Source organism: Ochotona curzoniae, unplaced genomic scaffold (assembly GCF_017591425.1).
Source record: "Ochotona curzoniae isolate NIBS_2020 unplaced genomic scaffold, NIBS_Ocur_1.0 scaffold_3208, whole genome shotgun sequence".
NCBI lineage: Eukaryota > Metazoa > Chordata > Mammalia > Lagomorpha > Ochotonidae > Ochotona > Ochotona curzoniae.
This window is the reverse complement of record NW_024467106.1, coordinates 20118975-20145877: the sequence shown is the minus strand read 5'-3', so window position 1 is coordinate 20145877 and position 26903 is coordinate 20118975. Positions and strand designations below refer to the sequence as shown.

Below are 26903 nucleotides of genomic sequence, written 5' to 3'. Positions count from 1 at the left end.
TGACCCCTAAGCCTGGACACTTTCCTGGTGGGCTCACAATGTCTGTGCAGCTATGCAGTATGTATGCGACACAGGCACTCTGCTGACAAATGAGTCAGAGCACCCTGTCTGGGTGTGTCACACACCATCCCATTCCTCTTCCCCAAGGGCAGTGAGTGCCCATGTAGCTGTCTTGTGCCCAGCAGCAGCTGCAGCTGCAGGAGCACCAGCACCTGTTCTGCAGGACACAGCAGGAGACAAGCTGAGCTTGTGAGTTTTCACTCCTGCACTGCACTGTACCCTTCGGGAATCTGGGCTTCTCCTGCTCTCTCACTGGTTTCACTTCAGGGAGCCCTGGGCTGGACACTACCTGCCCCCCCCCCCGCCGCCTGATGCAGGGGGTTCCCACAGGCTGACCCCAATGTCTGTCCTTGGCAGCTTTCTCTCCCATAGCAAACTTGACACTGGGCAGACAATGTCTGAGGTTCTTGGGCGTCAGGCTCTGCAGTGGCTCTCTACTGCCCTGCACTCATTCATAAAGGGAAGGAAGTGCGGGGGGGCCTACTGTAGTAGGGAACCAGACAGTGGGCACAGCCATGTGGAATCTGGTAATGAGGGAGCCGGGTACTGAAGAAATAATGATGCATACCAAATTAACTTACTGTATGAGTGCCCATCACATGTAGCAGTCTGGGGTCTGCTGAGTGTGTGAAGGGCTGAGCATATGCTGCAGCACCTGAGATACCTGATGTGGCCTAGCCTCTTGCCTGGGGCTCCCAGGATCACACAGCACTCCAGCTTGACCTGCCCACCTCTCTAGCCGCCCTTCATCCTGTGACTTATACACACAGTGCCTTCTCTCTAGAACTGATTCCCTTGGGTCAACACCCAGAGGATCTTCAGACTCTGTCTGGTGTTCAAGAAGGCTCAGGACCCACCCTTCTTGCATCCTGCCCTTCAGGGGCATCTGTCCAGGTCCCCCACTGGAGTCCCTGGGACTTGCCATTCTGCACCAGGCTCCCTGCTGGTCTCTGATGTTTGCACCAGGGACAAGGGAAGGCCTCTCTAAGGAGGGCTGGCTCGATGCTGGAGGACGAGGAGGGGGGCATTTACATGTCTGCAGGTAAGCCTGGGGCTGGGGTGAGGGGAGGTCATCAGAGCCCCTGTAGGACCTCCAGTAAAGGATGTTGTTTATGTACCTGCTTCCTGATGTGTACCCATGAGACTCCCAATACCTATGAAACATTATGGTCCAACCTGTGTCTGTGGGATCTTGGGAGGTTCTGTCTTAGAGTAAGCTGGATCCTGGTAACCACAGGCCAATGGCAGCGAGGGGAGGCTATTGGCTTCTGGAGGGGCTTGGTAAGGAAAAATAAGCCCTGTGCACACTTCCCTGTCTGCTCAGCCTGACCCGGGCCTGCTGACCACACCAAGGCTGCAGCTTCCTATTTCCAAGAAGGTGCTTTTAGCCGAGGCAAGAGGAAAGATGTTACCTGACATACTGATTTTATTGTGAAAATAATTTCCTACTGAAACAGAATAGGGCTGCTACTTGGTTTTCTGTTTTGCTTTGGAAAATAGACACACTGTAAACCTAGTTGGAAAGAAAACCAGTGTCCCTAAGTCCATCACGCTGTTAAAGCATTTTCCACAAATACAATTTACAGCAGAATGGAAGCACAGCCTCTGGCATCAGGTGTGTGTGGATGTCAAGGCCACGGACCCTTTACAGTAAGACCTGCACAAGTTCTCGCTGAACTCTTCGAGCCTCTGTTCCCCTCTCTGTCAAGCTGGGAATAACAACCGCTCCTACGCCAGGTACTGTAGAATGCTGGCTCAGACACACGAAGCACCCAGTGATGACGACGGATGCTAACAGCGTCTGTGCCTGCACTGCTCTAAGTTCCCTACAGGTTTGCCTCTGTGGTCTAACTGATGCTGTGACAAACATCTCTGCAGCCTACTTGGTGAATTCCGCTGTGGCCAAACCAAGCAGCAGGCTCAGACCTGTGAATCAAATGCTGTCTGGCACAGCCCCCGGTACCCTGGCTTCTTCTTTCCTTTCCCTAACTCCCTTCCTGGCTGCCACTGGTCTGCAAAGCTCCATTGTCTGTGACATGGCTGCGCTTTTGCCCCTCCTGCATGTCTGCCTGCCTGCAGCACTCACAGCCCTCGGCCGACCCAGCCCGTTGGTCCCACCCCATCCCAGGCACCGACACATCAACACCCACGTGGTGGTGTTTCTGATGCACCATGTCTCTCAGAAAAGCTCTTCCCCCTCACCCACCCGCCCGCAGCCTGGCACCTTCAGCACCGTCCGTCATCAGGAAGCTCCTTTCTGTCTGAGGTTTCCGTCCCCCATGGACCACTGTGACCTGAAAACATCAGCATTCGTCTTGGGCCTCTCCCACTGAGTGAGTCTGCATCCACACAGCCTTTATTGTGGCCTACACTTATAATTGTTACATATTGTTGGGATTAATCTCTGAATCTGCCTGATTTATAAATTAAACTTCACCATAGATGTATATGTGTTAGGAAAGCCATGGTACACACACTCAGGACTCCAGCATCCATTGGGGGTGCTGGGACACATTCTTCAAGACAAGATGGGGCTACCGTACCCCACCCTGGCTGCCTTGGCTCCTGCCCTCCGACCACATGCCCTGGGTCTCCTGAGTCTTTAGAAGGAAGCTTGTGCCCAGGCTCTGCCCCAGCAGGGATCCCTCCACTGTCAGACTCTCTCACCTGCCATGCTTCAGCACAGCAGCCCTTAACCATGGGCTGACACCAATGGAGAGAGCACTCGTGTGACCCCAACGCTGGTGTTCCCAAGCACTAAATCTGGATGAACTGCAGAGGCGAAAACCTGAAGGAGGTGCTCTATCCCTTCTTTAACCATCAAAGTGGAAAATCAGACACACCACCAACTATGTTCAGTGTATTCTTACAGCACAGTCTAGAAGTTCATCACCGTGGTGCTTACCAAGGGTAGAAACTCGTGCAGATGTGTTTCCGGTACACAGCGATGCCTGCCGAGGCCACTCCGATCGTGAGGTCTAAATGGTGCAGGTCCTGTCAGGAGGAAGAGCGCAGGTTCATGGTGGGGTGCGCTCACGTGAGTGTCCTTTGGGACCAGGAAAGCCCCATGCCTTAACAAAGAGCACCAAGCTCCACAAGTGACAGCATTACCCCCACACGGGTACCTATCCTCTAGAGAGCCGCTGACACCGACCACCAGCCACAGGACACCTGGGTCAGAAAGTCACCGGGTTTCCAGCTCATTCTACAGGATCATTTAAATAACATTTAATGATACGTTTTTCCACAATTAACCTTCTGTAGTCACGTTAAAATTATAAAGACCTTGAACCCAAATAATTTTATGCAAAATAGTGAAAATTTAGAAGTGCAGAGCTGCTGATGGTAAAAAAAAAAAGTGATTCTTCCTCCTCTCCACATCAAGGCTAGAGGCAGGTAAAGCCTGCAGTGTTAGAACCTCCTGTGGGTGCTGCTCCACTTCTGATCCAGCTCCCTGCTAATACGCACAAGAAAGCAGCACCAGAGGATGGTCCAAGTAACTGGGCCCCTGCACCCATGTGGGAGACCTGGAAGAAATTTCAGGGTCCTCGCTTCAGGTTGGCCCAGCTCTGGCTGATGCAGCCACTAGGGGAGTAAACCAGCAGATGGAAGACTGGTTGATCACTCTCCCTCCCTCTCTCTGTCTTTATGACTCTACCTTTCAAATAAATAGATCTTTTTCTAGAAAGTTAAATGGTGCACATAGTCCAATACATCCATCTCTGACAAAGCACCTGCTCATCAGGGGAAGGGCAGACAACGAGAGGCAGAGGGAAGAAAAAGGGTCCCCAGCTCTTTTCAATGGGTCTGCACCCAAAGCAAGCAGAAGCCAGTTCACTGCCATTCCCATCTCTTGGTTAGAGACCTGGTGAGAAGTGGCAGGGTGAGTTAGCTGCAACGGGGCACTGATCCCTGGTGTGCTACTCACAAACCATGCTACTTGGGACCTCTAGGTCTCAATGCTTCTTTGCTATCCTAGGAATTACAGAATCCATCTTAAGGACAAAGTTAGAGCACAGAATAAAGGACCTAGACAGGGCATGGCACATGGTTTTCGGGAACAGCATGTGGTGGGTACCACAGACGATCAGATCGGAGAGCAGCCTGAACATTGGAGGGTGTGATAAATTGGACAGAGGCCACAATGCTAATGCAGTTGGCAGGTGGGGAACACATGCGATGTGTGCAAAGCAGAACCAAAGCAGAATCTGCACGATGGAGGGCAGAGGGTTCCATATCCACACGTTCAACCAAAAGCAACAGGAAGAACACTGTGTCTGTGCTGGACAGGCCCAGACTTTCCTTTGTTCACTGTCCCCACACGCAATACAATGTGACAGCCATTTCTGCAGTATTGGGGTTTCTAAGTTGCCTAGCGGTGATTTCAAGTACCCAGGAGGATGTGCTGAGGTTCTATACAAACACTTGATCATTTGTATCAGGGACTTGACCATCACAGGCTTTGGAGCTTGTGTGTGTGCGTGTGTGTGTGTGTGTGTGTGTGCGTGTGCAGGCACTTGCATGCTGGAATCAGCCCCAGTGAGTACTGGGGGCTGACTGTAAATGAAAATATCTAGCAGGCGTAATGGAAGAACAAATTAGCAAATTAAATCAAAACTGAGTGAATAAGAAAATACATAAATGGCTTCAGTAGACCAAAGGCTGGGTCTCTTGGATTGCCCCCAGTGCTCCGTTTCACCTGCAGTTACTGTTTCCTGAATTCCCACATCCACCCTGCCTTTCCCAGCTCTCCCAGCAGCCACACGACTAGTCATGCCCTTCATGGAAGGGATGTGGGCTGCAGCAGGGGGTCTGCACACCTCCAGCTAGGCTCAGAGGTCACAGAGGACGGTGTGTTCACGAGCAAGATGCAGTCCAGATCGTGAGCAGTAACTGGAAGGAATCTGGCTGCCTGGAAGAGGCACTCAGGCCCAGGGGATTTGAGCTACTGAGACAGAAGCTTTGTGCTGCCAGGTTACTGAGACTTAGGGGGTTTCAGCTCACGGAGTACAGCCTGGTGCAAGCCAACCTCCTCAGATCCCACATGTAGAGAGAGGATGCGCTGCAGACTGACTTTCCAGCATCCTAAATGGAGAGTCTGTGGTTCCCTACAAAAGCATCTAGAACAAACGCTGGCATGTGCGCAACGAGCATCTGTCTCCTTTTGGGTTGGATGTGAGCCAACTGCAGGTAGACAATATTATAACTGAGTCACTGCTGCAGCTAGACAGTGTCAGGTACCGAGCTGCGACACCGGCGCTGTGTGATCTTGGCTGTGATCCCAAGGATCCGTGTCTTCACCTGTGAAGTGGGCATAATGGTGAAGCCCAGCTCAGTGCATCCCTGGGGGAAGGGCATTAACTCCGAGGCATGCAGTGGCTCTACTGTTACAACAGTCTCAACCAACTGAAGCAAAACTATCACATTTCAATGACTAGTTCTAACTTGGCTTAAAACCCACACAGCTCATCACACTGCTAACTGTTTCTTCAAACACAAGATGAAATGATCTTACAAAAACTGCAAGTGTTCAGACCCCTGACCTCTTTCAAGAGCGAAAAAAAAAAATCTCCGGGTACAAAGACAAACATGAGAAAAGCTGCCTGATAAGTGACCACCAAAATTCAGTATCGCTTGATAAGCCTTCCATGTAACTGCTAAGAGATCTGGTTTGCAACGACGGAAAAGTGTCACTAAACAGATTTTCAAACTTTTGGAATTTAAAATAAGACAATTTCAGACCCCAAAACGGGACTGGCAGGTATACGCACCCTGCCACCGTGCAGCTCCACGCCGTAGAAGTCGAGGGTCCGTGCTATGTTGATGAAACAAGATTCTGCTTCTGATTGCTTTAGCCCACTGCAGGGGAAGAGAGGACCCTCTCAATAAATGCACGACATAAGGCCAACTTTTAAAAACTAAGAAACAAAAACCTGGAAAACTTGGTAACACTGCTTTAGGTTACTACATGCCTGCTTTTATTCATTATCCATCTTAGACACTCCAACCTAAATTCTACCGTACCAGGTTTTTCTTCCTGTCTGCTCAGCTTGGCTTCATTTCACCTTCTCTTTATTCTAAGCTAAACAATACTTCCCACTGAGCATGTCCCCCACAGGCAGATAGAGAGGCCCTTACCTGTCAGAACGCCCACCCTGACTCATCGCTTGATGCTGAGTTTAGGCTTCACCTTTAGCTCTTTCTTTCTCCTCCCCGCAGTGGCTGCAAACTTTGAAATGCCACTGGCCCGGTACTATTTTCGGATGCTGACTTTTGCCTGGGCAGCCGCTCTGGGTGAGGTTTGGCAGTACATCCTAAGAAGGTATGCTGCTCACTTAGCCTTTTTTTTTTTTTAAGGTTTATTTATTTTCATTGGAAAGCCACATATACAGAGAGGAGGAGAGACAGAGAGGAAGATCTTTTGTCTGATGGCTAATTCCCCAAGCGGCTGCAATGGCCGGAGTTGAGCCAATCTGAAGCTAGGAACCAGGAGTTCTTCCGGGTCTCCCATGCAGGTGCAGGGTCCCAAGGCTTTGGGCCATCCTCGACTGCTTTCCCGGGCCACAGGCAGGGAGCTAAATGGGAAACGGGGCCGCCAGGATTAGAACTGGCGCCCATATGGGATCCTGGCATGTGCAAGGCAAGGACTTTAACCACTGTGCTATCGCGCCAGGTCCTTGGTTTTTGTCTTGATGGCCTTCTCAGGAAGGGACAGGGTCCTTGAGAGAGCTGGCCTCCTGGGTCAGGGCAGGCAGGCTTGACATGCAGATCTGGGAATGAGAAGTTGGGACTCAGCGCAATTGCTGCCCCTGGGGTTTGCTCCAGGCGGCTACCGAAGCCCGGTGCTCCCTCCTTGGAGGGCAAGCACTGAACATGGTTTCCAAGCATTGAACATGGAGAGGGCAGGAACTGGGCCAGCCTGTCTGTCCTTCTGTCTGTGCATTTAACAGTAACTGCAGAGACAGTCCTTCATGCTGAATGTTGAGAACCTCCACAAAGCTGACCTGCTGAGTTGGAGCTGTGGGGCAATGATGTTGCAAAAGGGAGATTTCCTCCAGGCACGAACCAACCAACAACAAGCATGGCAGAGGCAGCGGCAAGCGTCACCTTTACAAAAATGCTCTGGATGCCAGAGGTAACTGTAACCATGGCAGCACAGAGGCCCACATACCCCCCAGCACCCTGGAAGAGGATTCATGAGCCAAAGGCAGAGGTGCCATCGAGAACCAGGGATCTGACGTCTGTGAATACCTGAGGCAGCCACGTCGAGCACCGCCCTCACCTGTGCTGCTCGTGAAGAGATTCCACTTTTGCCAAAAAGTCCTCGTTTTGGTCTGGTATGAACTGACTGTCGGCGAGATAGCCTGGATGGTGCACGGAGGAATCGTAGTCTCCAAAACGAGCTAGGAAGACACAGTGAGAGAGAGGTCACCAAGAGCGTGGCCTTTCCAGGGCGGTCTGTGTAGACAAGCACCTGCAGCAGCACCAGACAAGCAGGAATGCGAATGTTCTTCCAGGAATGCTGCCGCCCCTACGAGTGGCAGCTGCGCATCAGCTCTGCTCCACGCTTACCATCCAAAGCCTTGCTACATCAGGCTAACTCCTGTCACGTGCGTTCTGGCCCAACTCCCACTTCCCCAGGACGTACGGTCTTAGAACCTGGGGCCTCTTCTAGTCCCAGGTCCCCTCTGTGCTTGTGGCCAGCATTGTCACTCATCCCTGGATTAAAGAGGATGGACAGGGGGTGGGAAGGGGAAATGCCTTGTGCGGGAGTTTTGTCCTACCCCTGGGGTACTACGACATGGGGCCAACCTGCTCTAAGAGATGGGTGTGGGCAGAAGGGAGGCTGCGCAAATCTGATCTCTCTCTGTCCACCTGCCCCCCGGACCTTGGGGTGGTACAAAAGGGGGTGGAATGTGCTCACAGGCCACCAGGGTGAGGCGTAGGTAAAATGGGGCTGAAGGGCAAGGCCAGTGGCGGGATTCCCAGGGAAAGGACACATCGCAGGACAGAGGCCGGGGCTGTCCCTCCAGGCACAAACTGCAGCTGGATGAGGAGGGCACCAAGGTCTTATGGAGGGACCTCTGACTGCCCCTGACACACATGGTTTCTCTTCAAAATCTGACAGGAACCACAGATGCATATGTTGTCACAGCTATCCTGGGGAGCTATGCAGTGCCACATGGCTGTCCACGGACTCACACCACTGGCATGTCCGGTCCGTGGAGGACACTGGCAAAAGGACCCTGGGCAAGCAGTTGAGGACCAGGCTTGTGGAACCTGTGGATCCACATATTCCTTCCCCAAAACTCAGTTTTTCCCTTTGTATAAAAATAGGAGTGAGAGATGACTGTTAACATTGATGGGGAACTGATCTTCATTCCATTTTCTTGATAAACAAAACAAAACTTTCATTTTTATCATTTTTTCTTAAAAAGATTAATCTTGAGTGGCTGGCATTGCTGTTGTTTGCAATGTCAGCATCCTCTGAGAGCACAGGTTTAAATTTCAGCCAGTCCACTTCCAATCCAGCCTCCTGCTAATGAACTTAGGAAAGCAATGGAGGATGCCCCCTAGTGACCACCTGCCACACAGGGAAGACAGGGAAGACAGGGAAGGCGTTCCAGGCTTCTGGCTTTGACCTGGCTCACCCCTTGTCACTGCAGCCATTTGGGAAGTACCAGAAGATGGAAGACCCCTATATCTCCCTCTTCCCTTCCCTTTTTCTTTTCCTCTGCTTTCAAATAAGTGAGTATATTTTTTAAAAAAATGTATTCACCTTGATCTCTCCAAAGGTCCTCATGAACTTCATCCTGCAGTTGGCTCAAATGCCAGAGGGCGGCCAAGGGCTCTCAGCATCGTGCCAATTCCACACAAAGGTTTTCTAAACCAAATCACTCCTTCTTGGACATGAGGGTGGTGTGTACGTGAGAGCAGTGTGTAGGGAAGTGGTGGGCAGCTTTTGGGCCGACCCCAGGAAGACACGGGGTGAGCCTCGTGGCCGCTGGCATGACTCTCAGCACCAAGTCCTAAGGGCAGATGTGCAGGTCATGTCTTTCTTACACCTGCTCAGCTTTGCTCAGACCACTAGGGCTGCTGTCTGAGACTTACACCATTATCCAAGGGCCGGGAGCAGGCTGAGTCACCTTCAGGACCCACCACTTAGCACAGAACCCGGCTGGGGACTCGGGGATTTGGCTGGTCGGAATTGGACTCAACAGTCGACAGCCAGAAAATTCAAAATGGTATCAGTTGTGCCTGCCATCTAAGTCTGAGTCCCAGGGTGAGCAGAAACACAAGTGTTCTGTTGGGGACACAAATGCGGAACCAGAATACTAGAAAAAACACCTACTGTATACTTAAAAACTCGGCTCTCTGCAAAACTGGTTTCCATACACTACACTTGCTGGCTGGCTGGCTTGGGCTCCTGGCTACCAGGCAGGACATAGCTCTTAGTCCGTTTATACACTTGCCTATTGCATGACAGAGCATCACTCATGGTGTCAGTGTTTCCCCAGATGGTGGCTGGCAGCTGGGTTGCAAGTGGTGACCTTCCCCACATCCTCAGATTGGCACTCAGCTCTAAAGTTTCCCATGACAGCCCTGGGCCAAAGCCACCTTTTACAACCTTGAGAAGATAAGAATTCCTGACAGTTTCCCCTTCAGCACACTGAGCCGAGGCTAGCTTATTTGACTGAACGGTTTCCATGACAGTGTGAATTTAAAAGCCCCTGACTGTGGCCTGTTGGGGCTGCTGCCCACTGCCACTCGTGGTACAGGACAGCCTGCCGGCTGGTGGACAAAGACTCCTGAGCTTCTAAGAGTCTTCTCTGGCTCATTTTGGGGATTGAATCTACCAGCTCACACCTAATAGAAGCTCCTGACCAGGTCCGCTTGTGGGGGAAGGGATCTGTGCATGCAGACCTGGTCGAGGCTGGCCCACAGGGTGTTACAGCTAAATGCGGCCACGCTGCGGATGCACGTGTCAGGGCTGGAGGACGGGAGCACAAGCCTGGGCCTGAACATGTGTGGTGCCAAGTCTATAGAGGTTTGCTTGCAGATTCTCCACCCAGGAGCCCTGACAAAGGAGACCCAATGGAGAGGAAAGCCTTGGAATCACCTCATTCCAAATCCTGACTTTAGGAGAAGCCATGGTGAGCTCGGTGGATCCAAGCTCCGGCCAGTGCTCTGCCAGCGCAGCAGCCCACTTGTCCACCCTGACTGTGAGGGTCTGCATGTTTCTGCTGACCACCTGCTGACGACAGCGGCCAACTCCCCGAAGGCCCACCAAATACTGCACCCTTCTGGGTTTCCAGGCAGCTCATGGTTTCATGAGCTCACGGAGCTCCTGCTGTCTCCTGATCACCTAACAGCCGCAGTCCTGAAGTCATTTAGCAAACCTGAACAGCAAGATTTTTGGTCATACAAGTCGCTGACAAGTATTTTGAACCTAACAGAGGACCCACGAAGTGTGTCATGCGGCTTTCTCTGGAAACAGAGCAGCGACTCTGTGCAAAGCTCTGAGCTGACCGCTAGGGGGAGACAGCTCAACAGTCATACACAGCCCTGCCGAGCTCAGTGATGTCACCCACTTCAAGCTCCCATAAAACAGATAAAGAAACTGAGACTCCGAGAAGGCACCTGTCACTGAAGTTCAGTCGGAACTCTGATCACCAGCTCCACTCCTAGCCCATAAAACGGATAAGGAAACTGAGACTCCGAGAAGACACCGTCAACTGAAGTTCAGTCGGAACTCTGATCACCAGCCCCACTCTTATCTACTTCCTGCTCTGCACGCCTCACCCTTCTCCCTCCCTCCCAAGAACACACTTTTCTATTTGCGGGGAAGCAGCACACATGAAAACTAATGACTACAGAAGGCCAGGAAGCCGGTGCTTGTGCAGGGGACGCCTTGTCTTTGAAAGCACATGCTGTTCTCGCCTTCTTCTGGTTGATAACATTTAATGCCTTGCAGCAAAGACAGAGCATATCCCAGGCTCCCAAAGAGTGGTGCCAGGAATTATGTTACTCTGCTGGCTGAGTCCTCTCCCTGCCACGCTTCCAGCTTCACCTTGATCTCAGAGGCCCTTCGCGGGGGTCATTCCCGGGATTGCCTTCCAGCTCCCCTCTCTCTCCCCCAGGCTGGGTGGAGGGCATCCTCCGGAGGCAGCAGCACTGGGTCCAGGCTGCCTCCTGACCAGGCAGCAGGTTCCCTGTGTGTCCGTGCCCGAGGTGCAGGGGACATCACAGAATGAATGCAGCTTTGCCAAACCTTCCATCGCTGAGCCTCAGAATCCCTCCAGGGGCCAACAACAATTTCCCACCATGGTGTCTATGTAGTGCCTCATCCACTGATTCCTTTTTACCTAGCAGGAAAATGTGCCTTGGGGCTGTGGCACAGCATGTTATCCAGCCAACTAGCAATGCCTGCATCCTACGGGAGTGCTGGTTTGAGTCCCAGCTGTTCCACTTCCAATCTAGTTCCCTGTGAAGGTGCCTGAGCAGGGGAATACACAGCCCATCTTGAAACTGCTCGCCTGGCTCTATCAGCATGACAGTAACATTAACACGGCCCCTGGCTGGTATGGCCCATGTGCTATCACTGTGTCAGCTGCCGTTCTCTCAGTTCCTCACACCGGCAAACCTGACTTCCACAGCTCGGAATCGGATTTTCATACAATGTGGTTTTTAATTCTACTCTGAACAGAGCTTGGAATTCACGACAGGCAATTCTGCTGACAGTTTCTCCTGCGCAGATAAGGAAAACGCAGGAAGGGATAACACCAGTGGGTGCAGGTGCAAGTCCAAGAGCTTTGTGCTGAGGAATCCACTTCCTCTTTAGACATTACTCCAACTCTATAAAGTCCCCACCTGACAGGCAAAGGAGAGGCCTGGTGAGGCTCAAGGCCACACAGGTGTAAGTGGGAAAGCCAAGACTAGGGCTGCAGGCTGAGTCCTTGCAGACTGTCTCCCACCCCCATGTCTTTTCCTTGCTACTGGGGACATGGACAAACTTAGAGTCACCTCAGCACTGTCTGTTAACTTTATTTTCCTAGTTTTTTTTTTCCCTCCTTTCTCTCACTTGATGCATGAGAGCTGTGCGTATCTGGGATCAGTGTTGTTATACAACGGCTTAAGCTGCCACCTACAGTGCTGCTATCCCATATAGATGTCAGTTGGGAGTCCCAATAGAGCCTCACCCTATCCAGCCCCGCCAAAATGCACCTAAGAAGGCAGCATAAGGTGGCCCAAATGCACGGGGCTCGGACAGCCTTGTGGGAGACCTGGAGGAAGCATCTTCTTGCTTCAGCCCAGGCTGGTGCTGCCACTCAGGGAGTGGATCAGCAGATGGAAGAGCTCATTCTATTTCCAATTCTGTTTGCTTCTCCTCGTATGCCTGTCACTCTGTCTTTCATATAAATAAATCATGTTTTACACAAAAGAAGACAACTCAGAATGACATATGTAGCTCACCTTACGTTTCTATCAGACAGCACAGCTTTGGGCCAACGTATAAGCCACTAGCTGTACCGAAACCAAAAATAGATTCCTAGAATCCCAGCACTGCTCTGAGTGGCAGCAAACAAGCAGCAGCAATGACTTCCAGTGCATTCCTTCACCCTGCTAGGTCTCAGTTTCCATGTTTATTAGAGGCGACTGCTCCAAATATTTGTCCCTCTGGGGTTCGTATGAGATCAAAGTCAAATACCTGGGCAGAGACTGTGGAAAATGTGTAACAGCCGCCTGCTGTTTTATGGGCTCCCTCAGGGGAAAGCTTCACACTGAACCACCCCGTTACCCCACAGTCTCCTATCAAGCACCCCTAGGCTGCAGTAGCCTGTCAGGAAGAAAGTGAGACCAGCTGAACAGCCTAAAGCATGCTGCCCAACAGGATTCCTTGGGTATGGGTGGGGGAAAAACCAAGCCAGACAGCAGAAGCTGTTACGGTCCAGGTATCCTGGTCAGGACGTGTCCACCTGTCACCTGCTTGCTCCCGTGACTTACACTGTACGGCATAGGATGCTAGAACCACCGCTGAGTTCAGAGGGCAGGTTAACCTGTCAGGAGAAAAACATGTTGGCAAAAATGCAAGAACCCAGCAACTGCCCACAGTGCCCACAGACAACGGGTAGGACGGGCCTTTCTTTTCTTGGGTTAATCATTAAACACCAACAGGAATCATAAAAAAAGATGGCTTTATGATATGCCTCCATCTCAAAGGCTAAAGATCAGCACAACAACACAGAGGAGCTGTAGAAAGAAATGCCTTCTCATGGACGAGACATTATGCATAACAACGGCCACAGAGAAAGGCGTGATGCTGGTGGGTGCGTGGGTTGCTGAGAAAGGTTAAGCTTGTGTCTCCAGCAGGAAAAACAAGATTCTCTCAGACCCAGGGACCCCATTCAAGCATCCCCAGTGAAGAACAGGTACTTTTTGTTGGCTCTAACTATATCCTCTTGGAAGGGTCAAAGTAGAAAAGTATTTCGTATTTCTAAAACTTGCAAATTCTGAATTCATTCCTTATAAAGATTCCCACAGCAGTTTGTTCTCCTGAAGACCTCCTGGGTCCAAGGATCCATGCAGCTGTCATCGACCGACTGGATGTGCCCATGTCCCCTCATGCCCCGTTTCTGCCGGTGACTTCACTTTTTTCTGGCCAGATTCCAAATCCTCTAATTGCCCCTCAGGCTCCTTTGACCCTCCGCCTCTGCAGACTGTCCAGGAGCTTCCTTCACAGAGCTGGGGCAGTCCCTGTGAGCTGGGAGAGTGAGTTGGGACAGGGCAGGGTGGGAGTGAGGACTCTGATAAAGAATAGCATCCTCATAGAAGCCCTGGGACACTCCAGAGTTCCACAGTATTCTGACAACCCAGCCAGAAGCAGCTCAAACACACAATCTCCAACCAGCTCAAGAAGTTCCCAAGATGTGACTCATCCCCTTCTCTAAGCTGGCTGGTCCTCCCCCTGTGCGCTGGGCTGTCTCCTGGTCCCAGAGCCACATCTGAAGCAGCTCTGTCTACCCAAAGACCCCCTTGACTTTCCTTAAGGGACCTTGCTCCTGCTAGCACCCAGGCCATACGTCCCACCTATGTGGAGAGCAGCACCCAGGGGGAGAGCAAGTGCTGTGATGAGCACCTGCCATTTGTTCCCTTACCAGATGGGCTTCCATTACATCTACATCATGTCCTTCCTGGAGGAGGAACTGGGGGAAGGGCTCTGGGGAAGAACTCTGGGGAAGAGGCTAAGGAAGTTCTGTTTAGATGGAAGAAGCAATCCTCCAGAGAAGTCAGAAAGAAAAATGGTTTCCAAAGGCTGGTGCTGGAGCACAGCAAGTAAAGCTACTGCCTGTGGTGCCTGCATCCCACAGAGGTTCTGGTTTGAATCCCAGATTTTACACTTCCAATTCAACTCCCCACTAAAGCACCTGAGGAAGCAGCAGAGGATAGCTCAAGTCCTTGAGCCCCTGCACTCACATGGGAGACAAGAAAGAAGCTCCAGGATCCTGGTTACAGACTGATCCAGCTTGGGTCATTATGGCCTTTTGGGGAGTAAAACAGCAGATGGAAGATCTCTCTCTCTCTCCCTAACTCTGCCTTTTAAAAACATAAATAAATCTTCATTAAAATAATGCATACACCAGAACCCTGAGAGCCCACCTCCTGCTTGCAACTGATGTGCCATGTTTCCCATGCTGATCCCTTTCGTCCTCTTTGGCTGTGCAGAAGGAAGCCAATGCCCTGAGCACTGGCTGCCACCTAGAGTCCTCACAAGCCAGGGCCATCGTGGCACCAGGGAAGAAGGCCAGCCACACCGTCAGGGAGCAATTTATGCCGCCACAAATGACCTTGAGGAGTGTCTGGTTCTTGGGACCCTGCTGAGAGAGCTGTGAGGGCCAGCAGAAGACGTGACAAGGACCTGACAGGGACCTGGGTCAGCGTATGGCTATTAAAAGATTCCTATTGATCCACAGAAAAATTTTGGCATGGGATATTCAGCTTGAGAGACGCCAAAAAATTCAGGTGCAAAAGTGCTTGGTGCAGGGGTAAAGGGGAAGCCTGCATTCCATCCCAGAGTGCCCAGTTTTGAGCCTCGGCTTATCTGCTTCCAATCCAGCTTGCTGTTGATGTGCACCCTGGGAGCTAGCAGGTGAAGGCTCAAGTACCCGAGCCTCTGTCACTCACATGGGAGACCTGCACTGTGACCTAGGCTCCTGGCTTTGGGCTGGCCCAGCCTTGCTGCATTTTGGAACCAAGTGAACCAAAGGATGAATAATCTGTCTGTGATTTTCTGTCTTTCAAATAAAACAGACAGATTTAAACAAAGGCAACAAAGGCAGCCGATGTTCAGTACATACAGAGTAAGACGGAGCAGCCCCTAGGTGCAGGTGCAGGGTCCTTGCCGCACAGTCCAGCGCTTGTCTCTTCTTGAGTATTAGCAAAATACACGTGGAGCAAAAAAAAAAAAAAAAAAAAAACCAACAACACCAGGAAAACAGAAGCAAGGGACAGAAGAAGCTGCTGTGTCTTCAGGGGGCAGCCCGGGCTGGGGTGGGAGGCAGGGGCTATCAACCCTTAGTTACCCTAAAATGTAAGAAAGGGCCAGCTCCCAGTCCTGGGGGGCGGATACAGCACAGGCCCAAATCCCTGGGGGTTATCTTACAGGAAGGACTTGTTCCTTCCTTGTAGGGGAAGGTAAGCTAAGTCTAACTCTCTGACTGCTAAACAGGTAATAGATCTGTGGGTCCCTCTCTCCTGTCTTCCACGCTGTGCCCTAGTCTCTGGCCTGGCAATGTATGCAGGCTTCCTTGGGAGCTGTCCATTCCGTTCGGTCTAAATGGAACCCCTTTGGCCTCTGTGAGCCTCACTCAGTGAACAGGGACACAATCACCACAGACAAGGCTCTCACCATGTCCCCATGGCACAGCTCTCTCCCGCCTGCTAGATGCGATGTGCAGGCCCACGCTGGACCTGAAAAAGCCCTCTGTCTCCTCTATAGGCCCTCCACCAGGTGGGGGAGGGGGCACTTCCAGTTCTGGCCCAGCTGGCACCGGGTAGCGTGTGGAACACCCAACTCCTCACTTCTTGACCAACTGAGCCTGGTTCATCCCAGCACCCTGTACTAGCAGGAGCACCTCATATCTAAGATGGAAGATTCCACTGCTCACATGAGTCCAAAGTGCTCCCCAGTCACATCACAGGCCCCTGTCTCATTTTCCTAATCAGATTCCAAGCTCCTGGGTCCTACAGGATACTGGCAGTCTCTAAGAACTTCCTTATGAAGAAGAGCATGGTAAGGAAAATGGGAATAAGATGTGGCTCTTCCCGTGGGTCCACCTGCCTGTTGCATCTTCCCTAAGTTACAGGTCGGCTAAGGAAGAGGAGGCTCAGAGGTCACAGGGCTGGAGCGTCACCTCCCCTTGGGGAGCAGTTCCGAATGCATTCAGCCACTGAGGGATGCTGCTACACAGAAGCGCTCAATCACAGCCAGATGCTTATGCCTTGAGCAGCAAGTTTCCCAGAATGGGGGGAAATGAGTGACCAGGGACCGGGAGGTGGACCTCGGTCAGGCCCGACCTGTCTTCCGAGGGAAAGTCCATCTCACACTCCCGGTTCTTGGCTCCCTTCCGAATGTCACGGGTCTCTACCAGAGCGATCCTGTGTCTTTTGTGATGAAACAGAAATAACATGAGAAGAGGCTGATCATCAAGCCTGAGTTGAAAGCATATGCCACAGCCATCCGGGGACAGGATGCTGTCACTAATAGCCATCTTTTGTTCTGGACTGAAATACTGTTGCCAGAGAAGCATGCTCATTAGATTAAGACCAGGAATCTGACTAATTGGACAGGAAAAGGAAAAAGCAAAATTCTTATTACCTTCCTTCGCAGATATCCATCTTCAGTTGTAAAAAATACAGATGCCTATGAAACAAGTGTTTTCATTAATTAACAAACTGAAACAAGCAAAGAACAAAAAACAAGCATGGGAAGATTGATGAGTCAAGGACAAGACTTGTATACGTGAAAAATAAAACACATGAAGATACATTCTGATCTACAGTGTCAGATGCTGTGGGTCACACTGCAAAGCTGCTGGGTCACCAATAAGGACCTGAGCCAGGGCCCATGGTCCCAACTGGTAGGGGCATTTCTGAGGCTGCCCTAGAGCTGCAGGATTGGACAGGGTACCCAGGGTGGCAGTGGTCAGCTGCTGCGATGGTCAGTGAGCACCCTGACCTGCAGCTGGGGGTCTTCCTGGCCCATCACCAGGGCCCCCAGAGGCTTTGAACCCCCAGCCCCCTACCCTCCAGCACCTGCATATGCACACCTACACTCCCTCTGTGTGTAGCTATTCAGAGGAAGAGGGGCTGGCAGGTGCTCTCTGTGGCTATGGTACAGACACCCTGCTGAGCTTCTGGCTGTATTCGGAGCATCAGTGAGCTTGGAGATGCCAGGACATCCGGGCTGTATCTCTCACTCAATGAGCAGAACCAGCTTCAGAACCCAGAGCCTGTTTTTCAGGCCAGCTGTCCTGGGCAGGGTTGGTGTCGGGTGGGAAGTGGGGGCTGGGGGAAGAAGGCAGGCAACAACCCTGTACAGGTCAGCAACAACCCTGCCAAGCTTTCTATTTAGGGACAAAGCATCCATGACGTTTGGCTGCATCCATGACGTTTGGCTGCTGGCTCCCCCTCTTTTTTGTAAAGTCCAGGTTCAAATTGGAGAGACATTCCAGAGTCTGGCCAAATGACAAAAGGGAAGTCTCTTGAAATCTAATGTTGACAGGGCAAAGGCGCGGGGGCAGCAGAGGGAGAATTCTGGCCACTTGCACAGATCGGTCTCTAGTTCTTCCAGATCTACAAAGGTCAAGGGGCTGGCTCTGTGAGCCATGAATGCTTAGGACAGTCAGAACCACAAGCCCGGATTTATCCAGGTCTCAGCTATGTGTGTGTCCTGCTTGGTAACATTCCCCATCGCTCTTGCCACCTGGCCATAAGCCATGTGTGTGCGCGTGCGCGCACACAGACTCACACATACACACACTCACACACATCACTACCTCTGTTTTTCCCAGGTAAGGAAACAAAGTTCAGACAAGACAGCAGGGGTCAGCTACGTGTCCTATTTTAACCAAGACACTCACACCTTATTTGCATGCACACATATATAAATCTATGCTACTGAGTTCATCCCCATTTAATGACTTAAAAAGCTTGGGATCAATGTTGCAACTGGGAGCCGAGTGCTCCAGCTGTGATCATCCCAGGTCCCCACAGGGTGTAGCGCGGACAGACGGTGTCGGGCACTCGTGCTGATTCATGCCTATTTGGAATGGGAATCTTGCTCTGTTCCATCCAGGAGAACATACTCAGTGTTTTCCAGTTTGTTTCTATGTTTATCCATGCTGACATTCAACTAGAATTAAGTGTTCCCTCCTCCTACAATGCTACTGAGAGAGAGAACGCAAGTGAGAAGCAGGGAGAGGATTATGGATAATCCCAGGGTAAACTTGAGAGTTCACGGCCGGGCCCTGCTGAGCACTACAACTTTTCTGGGAATCTCAGTGTGCTGCTCAGCCAAGTTTCCAAGTCCACTCCATGACATCCAGCGCAGAGGCACTGGAGTAGTGGAACGCAACCTGAATGCAAGGCGCTTACCTAAGAAACTTGAAGGAGCTTTACTTTAATTTCACAGAGGCTGCCAGTGTATGAAATTCGGTTGGGAAAGATCTACAGATATCAGAACCAGCAGGTGCTGAGGCTTACAATAGAGATGACGACATCATGAGCTGCCCAGAGGAGAAACCCAAGCCCACCAATTTTGGAAATTAGTTCACCACAGACAGAATGTGGAGACCAACTCTAGCAAAAGCAACAATTGTCGAGCTCAATCCCTAAAAAGCAAAAACACATTAAATACTGCCTCATACATTCTTTTTTGGCCAAGTTTTCTCACTTCCTCAAAGAGAATTCCTTTCTGGACAGGCTACAAAGCTTCAGATTAAAAGGATACCATGGGTCAGGGACACAGGTAGAATCCTTCATTTGAATCAAAAAGAAAAAAAAGAAAACGGCATAGACAGGATGGAAGCATGGCCCAGTGGCAAAAGAAAAAGATCCAGTGCTCCATCTGGGTCCTGGCTACAGGGGTCAGTTGGTATGGCACTGCCATGGCTCTTGCTCCCCAACACTAATCGAGTGTCCCAAGGGCAGCAACCAACCTCTTCTGTTCCACGTCACCAGGACGAGAAGGTGACAGGACTGAGGGCCAACCCTGAACCCATCAGCTCAGGACAAACAGAGGTGAGCCATTTTTATCTGGTACACAGGCAGGAGCAAATATAACTATTATTCATCTTAAGATGAAATCGGCCCCCTCAGTAGCCACCTCCCTACCAACTCTTACCATGGCCATTCACTCTGGATGTACCACTCGCATTTCCCAATACCACCATCTGCGGTTCCGAAGACAGCACTCCGAGTCCTCAGATGCCCCTTGCACAGCAGGAAGGCTCAGTGGGCTGTACTATCCCTCCCACAGCCAGTCAGCTGCCTTCCCTTAGTTTTGGAGCTCCACTGCTATCGGGAGGGGATTGGGGACAGTGACAGCCACTAAGATAAGCAGTCTAGTTTGTGCTCAGCTTGGAATCTTTCAACGTCAGGGGTAACTGACATTCTAAAGAAAATACAACAACAAAAAACCCCAGGGTGCTCTCCATTTACTAACAAACAAACAAACAAACTCACTGGGGACTGATGTCTTGGCATTGCATGTTGAACTTCTGATTTTGACACCAGAATCCCTTATCAGAGCATAGGCTGGAGTCCCACCTACTCTGCTTTCAGTCCAGCTTCCTGTTGATGTGCTTGGTAAAGCAGTGGTAGATAGTTGAAGTGCTTGGGTCCCTGTCGCTCACATGGAAGATATGGATGGAATTCTTGGCTTCTGGCGCCAATGTAACTCAGCTTTTGCCATCGTGGCCATTTGGGGAGTGAAGCAGCATATGGAAGTGCACACACTTTCTCTCTTTGACATTCAAGTAAATCAATCTTTCAAAAATGCCACTGGTCAAACCACACACACACGATATATATGCATGTCATCATATACACAGAACTTTTTACATAAAACCTATAATACACATACACAGATGTGACACATTTCTAACTCTTCGTGTCATTTTTCTAAAGTGTCCCAGAACGCGGCCAGTCTCTGAGCAGGGTCACTTCCAACACACTCTCTTCCAGGATGCCCAGGTGCCCAGGAGCTCAGGAAACAACACCACAGGATGAGCTGGTGTGTGCTCCCGCATGGCTCCCCAATGAGGCACACCAAGTCACCCTGGGCACCTCTCAAGCTGGGTTAAAGTTTACCATGGTGGTAAACACAGTCAAGTCCCCAGTGTCTGCTGCTGTGAAGGGAAGAGGTGCACAGAGAAGGCAAAACACAGCAAAAGACTAATATTTGGCCTTGAAACATACTAAAAGTTAACATGCGATCACGTGTTTATCACTGTAAGAAAAAAAAAGATAGGCCAGCACTCTCTAGCTGGGCTAAACAGGATGCTCTTGTTGCCACAAACAGCACCCAGTAGGAGGCAGAAGTCCTAAACATCCATGGCCTCTCCCTGCCATCCTTTGGGGGCCATAGTAAAAAGGCTTAACATCTCCACAGGGGAGGGGAAGGTAAGCTGACAGTCTGTGTTCAAACTGCAACAAGGATCCAGTCCCCACCCAGAAAACCCACCTGTGAGTACCAAACCCAGGCCAGGCTCCAGTCCAAGGCCTGAGGGGTAAATAATTCCTACCACAGCTTCCTCCTTATCTACTTTTTGCATCTCTTGTACCTCCTGATTCACCCCGCAGACAAGCTGGGTCCAGCCTGTGTACCTTCCCAGCTCCTGCCACCGGGGGAATCTGGGAGGAAATGCTCAAGACACTGTGTTGTCATTGCTGAAACACAGGAGGGGGTGGAGGGGTAGAAGGGGGTTGGAAGGGTGGAGGTGAGAGGGGGTGGGACGGGGTGGTAGCAGTGTGCAGAGCTGGCAGCAGGGTGGAGTAGGTCGGACTTGCACCAAATCAGAACGGGAGAAACTGATGCTAGTTGCCCAATTACAACAGCAATACGTGACATTTTGGCTTGGATCATCTTATAGCAACCCAGCACCAGCTATAAAATGAAGGCTATGTTTTCAGTCATTCTTTGTTTTTATATACTATATAGAAAACATGTTTTAAAAATGATTACCTGGTTTGTTCTTGCTGCAAGGTGTTGGGATCAGGTATAAAAAATCTGACTCGAAAATGCAGAGTACAGGGGAAACCTCCTACAACATTTTCCAAACACAAAATTAAAATTTCCTTTAAAAAAAGAAAATGGTTAACAAATTGCAAGTCGCTTATTCTCACAAACGATGCCTCTTTGCATTTCACCACGGCTTTATCGAATGTGGAAAGGGCCCCTTTCCAGACAGGCAGTGCGTGAGCTCACAGACTGTTTTGAAAATCTCCAAGTCTACAGAAAGTAAACTGTTTACACTACATTGGTGTAGGCTGAGGAATGCCTACCTCCTGTGACAAGTGAAACTCAGGGCTGTGTTTAAACAAGGCACTTAGTTACCTGTATTGAGAATGTGTATCCAGAGACCACAAAGAATTGGTTGACACTGAGATGGCAACTTCCACTGTGTGGACTCTTTAATGCATGTTCTTGAACATGAAGCTCACCCTAGCTGTGGCCAGGCTGCTCTCTGGACAGCCTGACCTTACAGAGGAGCCAGCAGGCTTAAACATGCTATCTTCACTTGGGTCAGCAGACAGGGGCAGAACCGAAGGACAGCCTGAGGTTTCCGATGATGCTATGTCACAGGTCAACTGGACAATTATTCTCTGCTTTTAATGCAGAGTCTACTAAATCATTACCATTTTTACAAAATTATACAATGAATATATCCAAAGGTGGCTCTTGAAACACCAACATCAAGCACGAATTTGAGTCCATTTCTTTTGATGTGGAAATAGGGAAAGATCAGATTCTATCGCTAAGAGATCTTCAATTTCAGTCACTCACCCCTCACCCCAAACTTGGCAACTACTTGCCAGCCTTACCTATGTGTGCAGCATGCTCTGGGTCTCTGAAGATGCACACCCTTCCCCAGCCTGCCATCTGCACTCATCTCCTCTCCCTTCACCCTGTGCTCTACTTGTCTCTTTAGTACTTCTATTTGCATCTCTGGTGAGTGTTCAAAGAAGCTGTACATGTGTGTGCCAGTGTGTGTGTGTACCAGTGTCCGCATTCCAGCATGGGGGGTCCTCGAACTCTGGGTGCAGGCTGTGCCCCTGCAGTGGGGACAGCAGAGTCCTCCTGGCATCTTAAAGTGCCCTTTCAACTGCCTGTCCTTCTGTAGGGGTCAGGCCTGGTCTGCATCGTTCTTGTCCTGCTCTATGCACCCAGGGCCTCCTATCGTGCGCTAAGTACCATCAGAACTCACTCTTCTTCTCCTCTGGCTCCACACATGGGTGTGAGGTCCTTGAGGGCGGGGTGCAAATCTGACTTGGAACCGACACCCAGGGCGCAGTCCAGTGTCCTGACCTCACATGAGCTCAGGCCACCTCCGCTGACCGGCTGGTGAGGAAGGGAAGGCCCATCACCAGCCAGGCCTTGTGGGCACTCATTTCTGCAACCCAAATGAGGCAGGTGTTTATGTGCAACGGGCACTGTGGCTTCCAAGAGCACATCTTATTATTAAGGACTCACCTCCTGGGAGATAAGAGCTCTGGAGACCTGGCTCCAAGGAGCGGCAACAACAGGACAAGAGCCACAGTCACCTGTGGATGTTCCTTTCAACCTGGGCACTGGAACAGGTGTATGTGTGTATGTGTGTGTGTGTGGGGGGGGGGTGGACACTGAGATGTATGCACACATGGCTATCTTTGCCAGCCCTTTGCCACTCGCTGGTCGTCTCCTGTGGGTCGGGCGTGGGGAACATTGAAGGATGCTGAGAGGTGGGTGACAGGCCCTTACCTCCAGTTCCGAGATGAACTGAGGGAGACAGAGGTGAGGGTGACAGGGTTCAGGGCCATGAGGCAGCCAAGGCTAAGTGTCAGAGAAGTGCTCAGTGGGCCTCCACAGCTGGGGGACAGCATATGGACCTGAGCAGCCTCGAGGGCAGCCTGGTGGTTCAGACACAGAGATGTGGTGGGAATCACATTTCCAGCATAGGGAACAGACGGGGAAGCTACAGAGGCAGCTGTGGCCACTCAAAGGGGACCAATGACAGTGTGGCTGGGCAGAGGTTGCAGGGAAGGTGTGTGAACTGGCAGGAGGCTCCAAGGGGTGTGTGGCTCTTCTCCCTGTGGCTCTCACACTGGGCTGAGAACAATCATCCTTTCCGCTGCTGCTTCCTGGCAAGAAGGCACGTGGGGCCTCTGGCTCGGAGCAGCCTGCTTTCCCTTGCATTCTCATCTTGTGTTTCGGGGGGACCCCAAGGGCTGAGCTAGAAGTGTCTTTGCTAAATGGAGGAGCCAGACAAGGACGCCTTCTTCACCCCCACCCATACCGTGGTCCCCACCCCCAGAATCCATCCTGCCAACAGATGCTATAAGCACCTTGGTAGCTGGCAGAGGGACAGGGGCTTTGCCACATGAGCACCCCATGGTGCAATATGGGCATGCCAAAACCACACCCACCTTTGAGCTGCTTCCGGAGGGGTTTGCTCGATTCCAGCCATCTCTGTCAGGTGAGAAGAGATGGGGTGTTAAGGGCAGCCAATGTGGGAGGCCAGCCGGTGTGAAAGGAACATCGCTTACCATAGAGTCCACTGAGTCGTCACCATGTTGCAGTCCAAAGTACTCCTTCTCGGTCACACCCACATGGTTGTAGACCATGTCCAGCAGGCCCTGGCCAGTGTCTTGTTTCTGAGAAAAAAGAAAAAAAAAAAAACACTTGGATGGGAAAATTTTTTAGCATGAATTAGGATCTGGTGATGAACCCGTGTGTGTTGTAGGCATAAAAAGGCCTGAAAACCTGCAGCAGGACCTCAGCGGCATTCAGTCCCTGAGAAGTCCCGCCACAGACGGGACGCATGGCTCAGCCAGAGGACACGCCAGGGACTTGAGGTGGCATGTGTTTCACTGGGTTTACTTCTTGAAGCTGCCTTCCTTTCCCTCAGCTGGGACTCAAGTGACATCTATGTTGGAAAACACACATTCCAGGACCACAGCTTTCTCTGTGACTTCTGCGGATTACTCACAGCAAAAACTAATCGCAGTCAGTCTCCGTCAGCTCTATAAGACACGTCTGAGGTTCCCAACCCTGCAGGGCCGAGGACGTGTGCCTGGGAAAGGAAACCTCTCCACCAGCGGCATGAGGGAGGACAGCTAAAAATACACAAGTGCCACTTAAACCCCCCAGGAGGGGTGCTGGCCCGTGTCCCCCTGCTGTCTCTGGGGATCTGAAGTGAGAAGCTGACGAGGGCAAACGGCACACTTCACTGTAGCGCAGGACTCAGCACAGGCACAGTGTGGACACGGGGACGCAGTTGTCACATAAGACCCCATCCTGCCTGGGCTAGCAGCTGCGACATGGTGTCAAGTGCTATAAAATGATCAAAGCCCGGTGTATACCCCAGGGACAATACAGACAGGCAGCTTCACACGGGGACAGGCACAGGCCGGACATCCTCTGGGTTCAGGAGGATGACAGAGCATCGTGCCACCCCATCATGGCCTCCAGGTGCATGTGCCAAGAGCAGGTATTTGGAACAGGTGGCCAACAAAAGCCCAGTGGGGCGGATGGCACAGAGCGCTTCGGAAACTGCAAATTCTATTTCCATAGGCAGACTCCTTAGGAATCCTTTGAAGCAAGCCATTGAACTGAAGGACAAAAAGAATCAGAAATAGATTGTGCTGGAACAGGCAAAGGTTGCCCCTCTTTCTGAGGGCCTGAAAGCAGATAACGTACTAGAAACTAGGTCAGAGTGACGGAGGCTGGGATAGCTGGAGAATGTGTGCAACCCACCTGCTTTCCCTTCTCCTGGGCAACCTCACATGACATGATAGGAAGTATGGGAAGCACAGACATGCCCATCCATTCCCTGAACACCCACCTTCCAGGCTGCGGCCCCTGAACCTGCTGCTTCCTCAATTTCCAGGCAACTCGCATCACAGGACAATCAACAAGGACGACCTGGTTCACATCCTACCATTTCCAAGGCAGAACCCCAGCCCCCACACATCCCAGTTATAAGACACTTTCTCAATGTGCCCAAAAGCTGTTGCTGGAGCTATTATTTATGCGTGACATTACAGCACATCAGCAACTACAGCTGTCTGACCAGCTACAAGGCCTCAGAGAGATTTCCATGTTCATTGACCTCCAACCTCTGTGGCAACACTGCAAAGTCCGGGTTGGAGCTATCAGTGGTGAGCAGACGGAGGCACGGGCAGGCTCCAGGCTTCACATCAGCTGACTCACGGCTGCCCGATGCCAAGGCCTGTGTGCTTCTGCCGTGCTCCACCCCCCTCCTCTGTGCAGGGTAACTCAAACATCCAGGCATCCATTCTGCATGATTTGCTTCATTCTCAAAAGGAACTGAAGTATAAGAAAAGACACATTTGCTGGGCTGGGCATTGTGGTGAAGAGGGTTAAGTTAGCATTCCACACTGAAGCATGGGTTCAAGTCCTGGCTGCTGCACTTCCAATCCAGCTGTCTGCTGATATGCCTGGGAAGGCAATGAAGATGGCCCAAGTGATTGTGTTCCCGCCACCCATGTGTAAGGCCCCTGGCTTGGACCAGTTCTGACCAATGCAGCCATGTGGGGATAATGAACTCACAAATGGGAAATCTCATTCTGTCAATCTGCCTTCCAAATAAATAAAATATACCTTACACACACACACACTCAGAGCAGGCCTCCTGGTCTGGCCCCTGCTCCACAGCAGATCATCTTGGCTACTACAGGTCATGGCAGTGCCCAGCCAGGGCTACGATGGGTGAAGTCAGCTTTCCTGCTCCCGGGGAATGAGACCCTGCAAGGTATCCCTGCACAAACAGGGATCCTCCCATTGCACCCAGGCCTTCAAGTTGCTCAAGTTCAGCTTCGATGTGAGTGAGCCATGCAGCAGGCCACTGGGAACTTGGGGCATGAACAATACTGTCCATCGCCCAGAGCTTGTGTGATGGCTGCTGGCCCAGCTCTGCTCTGGGGCTTCGACTGATCATCACCCCGCACAGATGTCTGCTGCACACTGATCACCCTGGGCAAGTGCTGGCCTCACTCCTCTGCAGAGCTGATGGCTCCTCCTCTTATTGCCACCTGTGTTTCTCAGGCTCTGGAACTCAGATTCTCCAACCTCCCAGCCTCTCCAGTGGAGTCCCCTAACACCTGCTCCTTGTCTCTCCCATGTTGAATCTTTAGCCCTGATCTGTGCCTCCCACTGATAACCTCGGGTGATTTCTGACTTCCTGGCTTGAAACACCATCCCTACTTTGGTAGGATGACCACATTCCATCTTCAAGTTCCCACACAGCAGATGAGCTGATCCTCCAGCCCCACAGGACCACAGCAGGGCTATTTCTGCCTCTGCCCACTGCACCTCCACCTTGCCAGCTGCTCAGGCAAAATCCTTGGCATCACCTGGAGGCCTCTCCTTCTTCCTCATCCTAAATGCCAGCTACCAGCAGGTCCTCCTGGCTTTACTCACAAAGTGCTTCCAGACTTGGCTTCCTCTTGGCTGCCTCTGTGTGCCTGCCCTAGCCAACCATCACTTCTTCCCTCATCCCTGTCCTCCCTACCACAACATCCCACAGACTGAGTGGCCAGAGGGACACTGGGATCAGATCATG

General features: G+C 51.3%; 1 protein-coding gene across 2 annotated transcripts in view; it reads right to left on the bottom strand.

The window, feature by feature from the left end:
• The window catches only part of PTPN3 (protein tyrosine phosphatase non-receptor type 3), a 101429-nt gene that overhangs the window by 40191 nt on the left and 34335 nt on the right, over positions 1 to 26903 (bottom strand). For both annotated transcript variants that reach the window (XM_040963484.1, XM_040963483.1), the window contains 8 exons: positions 23866 to 23973; positions 23746 to 23788; positions 21305 to 21383; positions 16937 to 16981; positions 13066 to 13118; positions 7343 to 7463; positions 5832 to 5919; positions 2966 to 3054 (listed from right to left, as the gene is read on the bottom strand). In XM_040963484.1, the coding sequence (XP_040819418.1) occupies positions 2966 to 3054; positions 5832 to 5919; positions 7343 to 7463; positions 13066 to 13118; positions 16937 to 16981; positions 21305 to 21383; positions 23746 to 23788; positions 23866 to 23973 (626 nt within the window). The remainder of the gene's footprint in view (positions 1 to 2965; positions 3055 to 5831; positions 5920 to 7342; positions 7464 to 13065; positions 13119 to 16936; positions 16982 to 21304; positions 21384 to 23745; positions 23789 to 23865; positions 23974 to 26903) is intronic.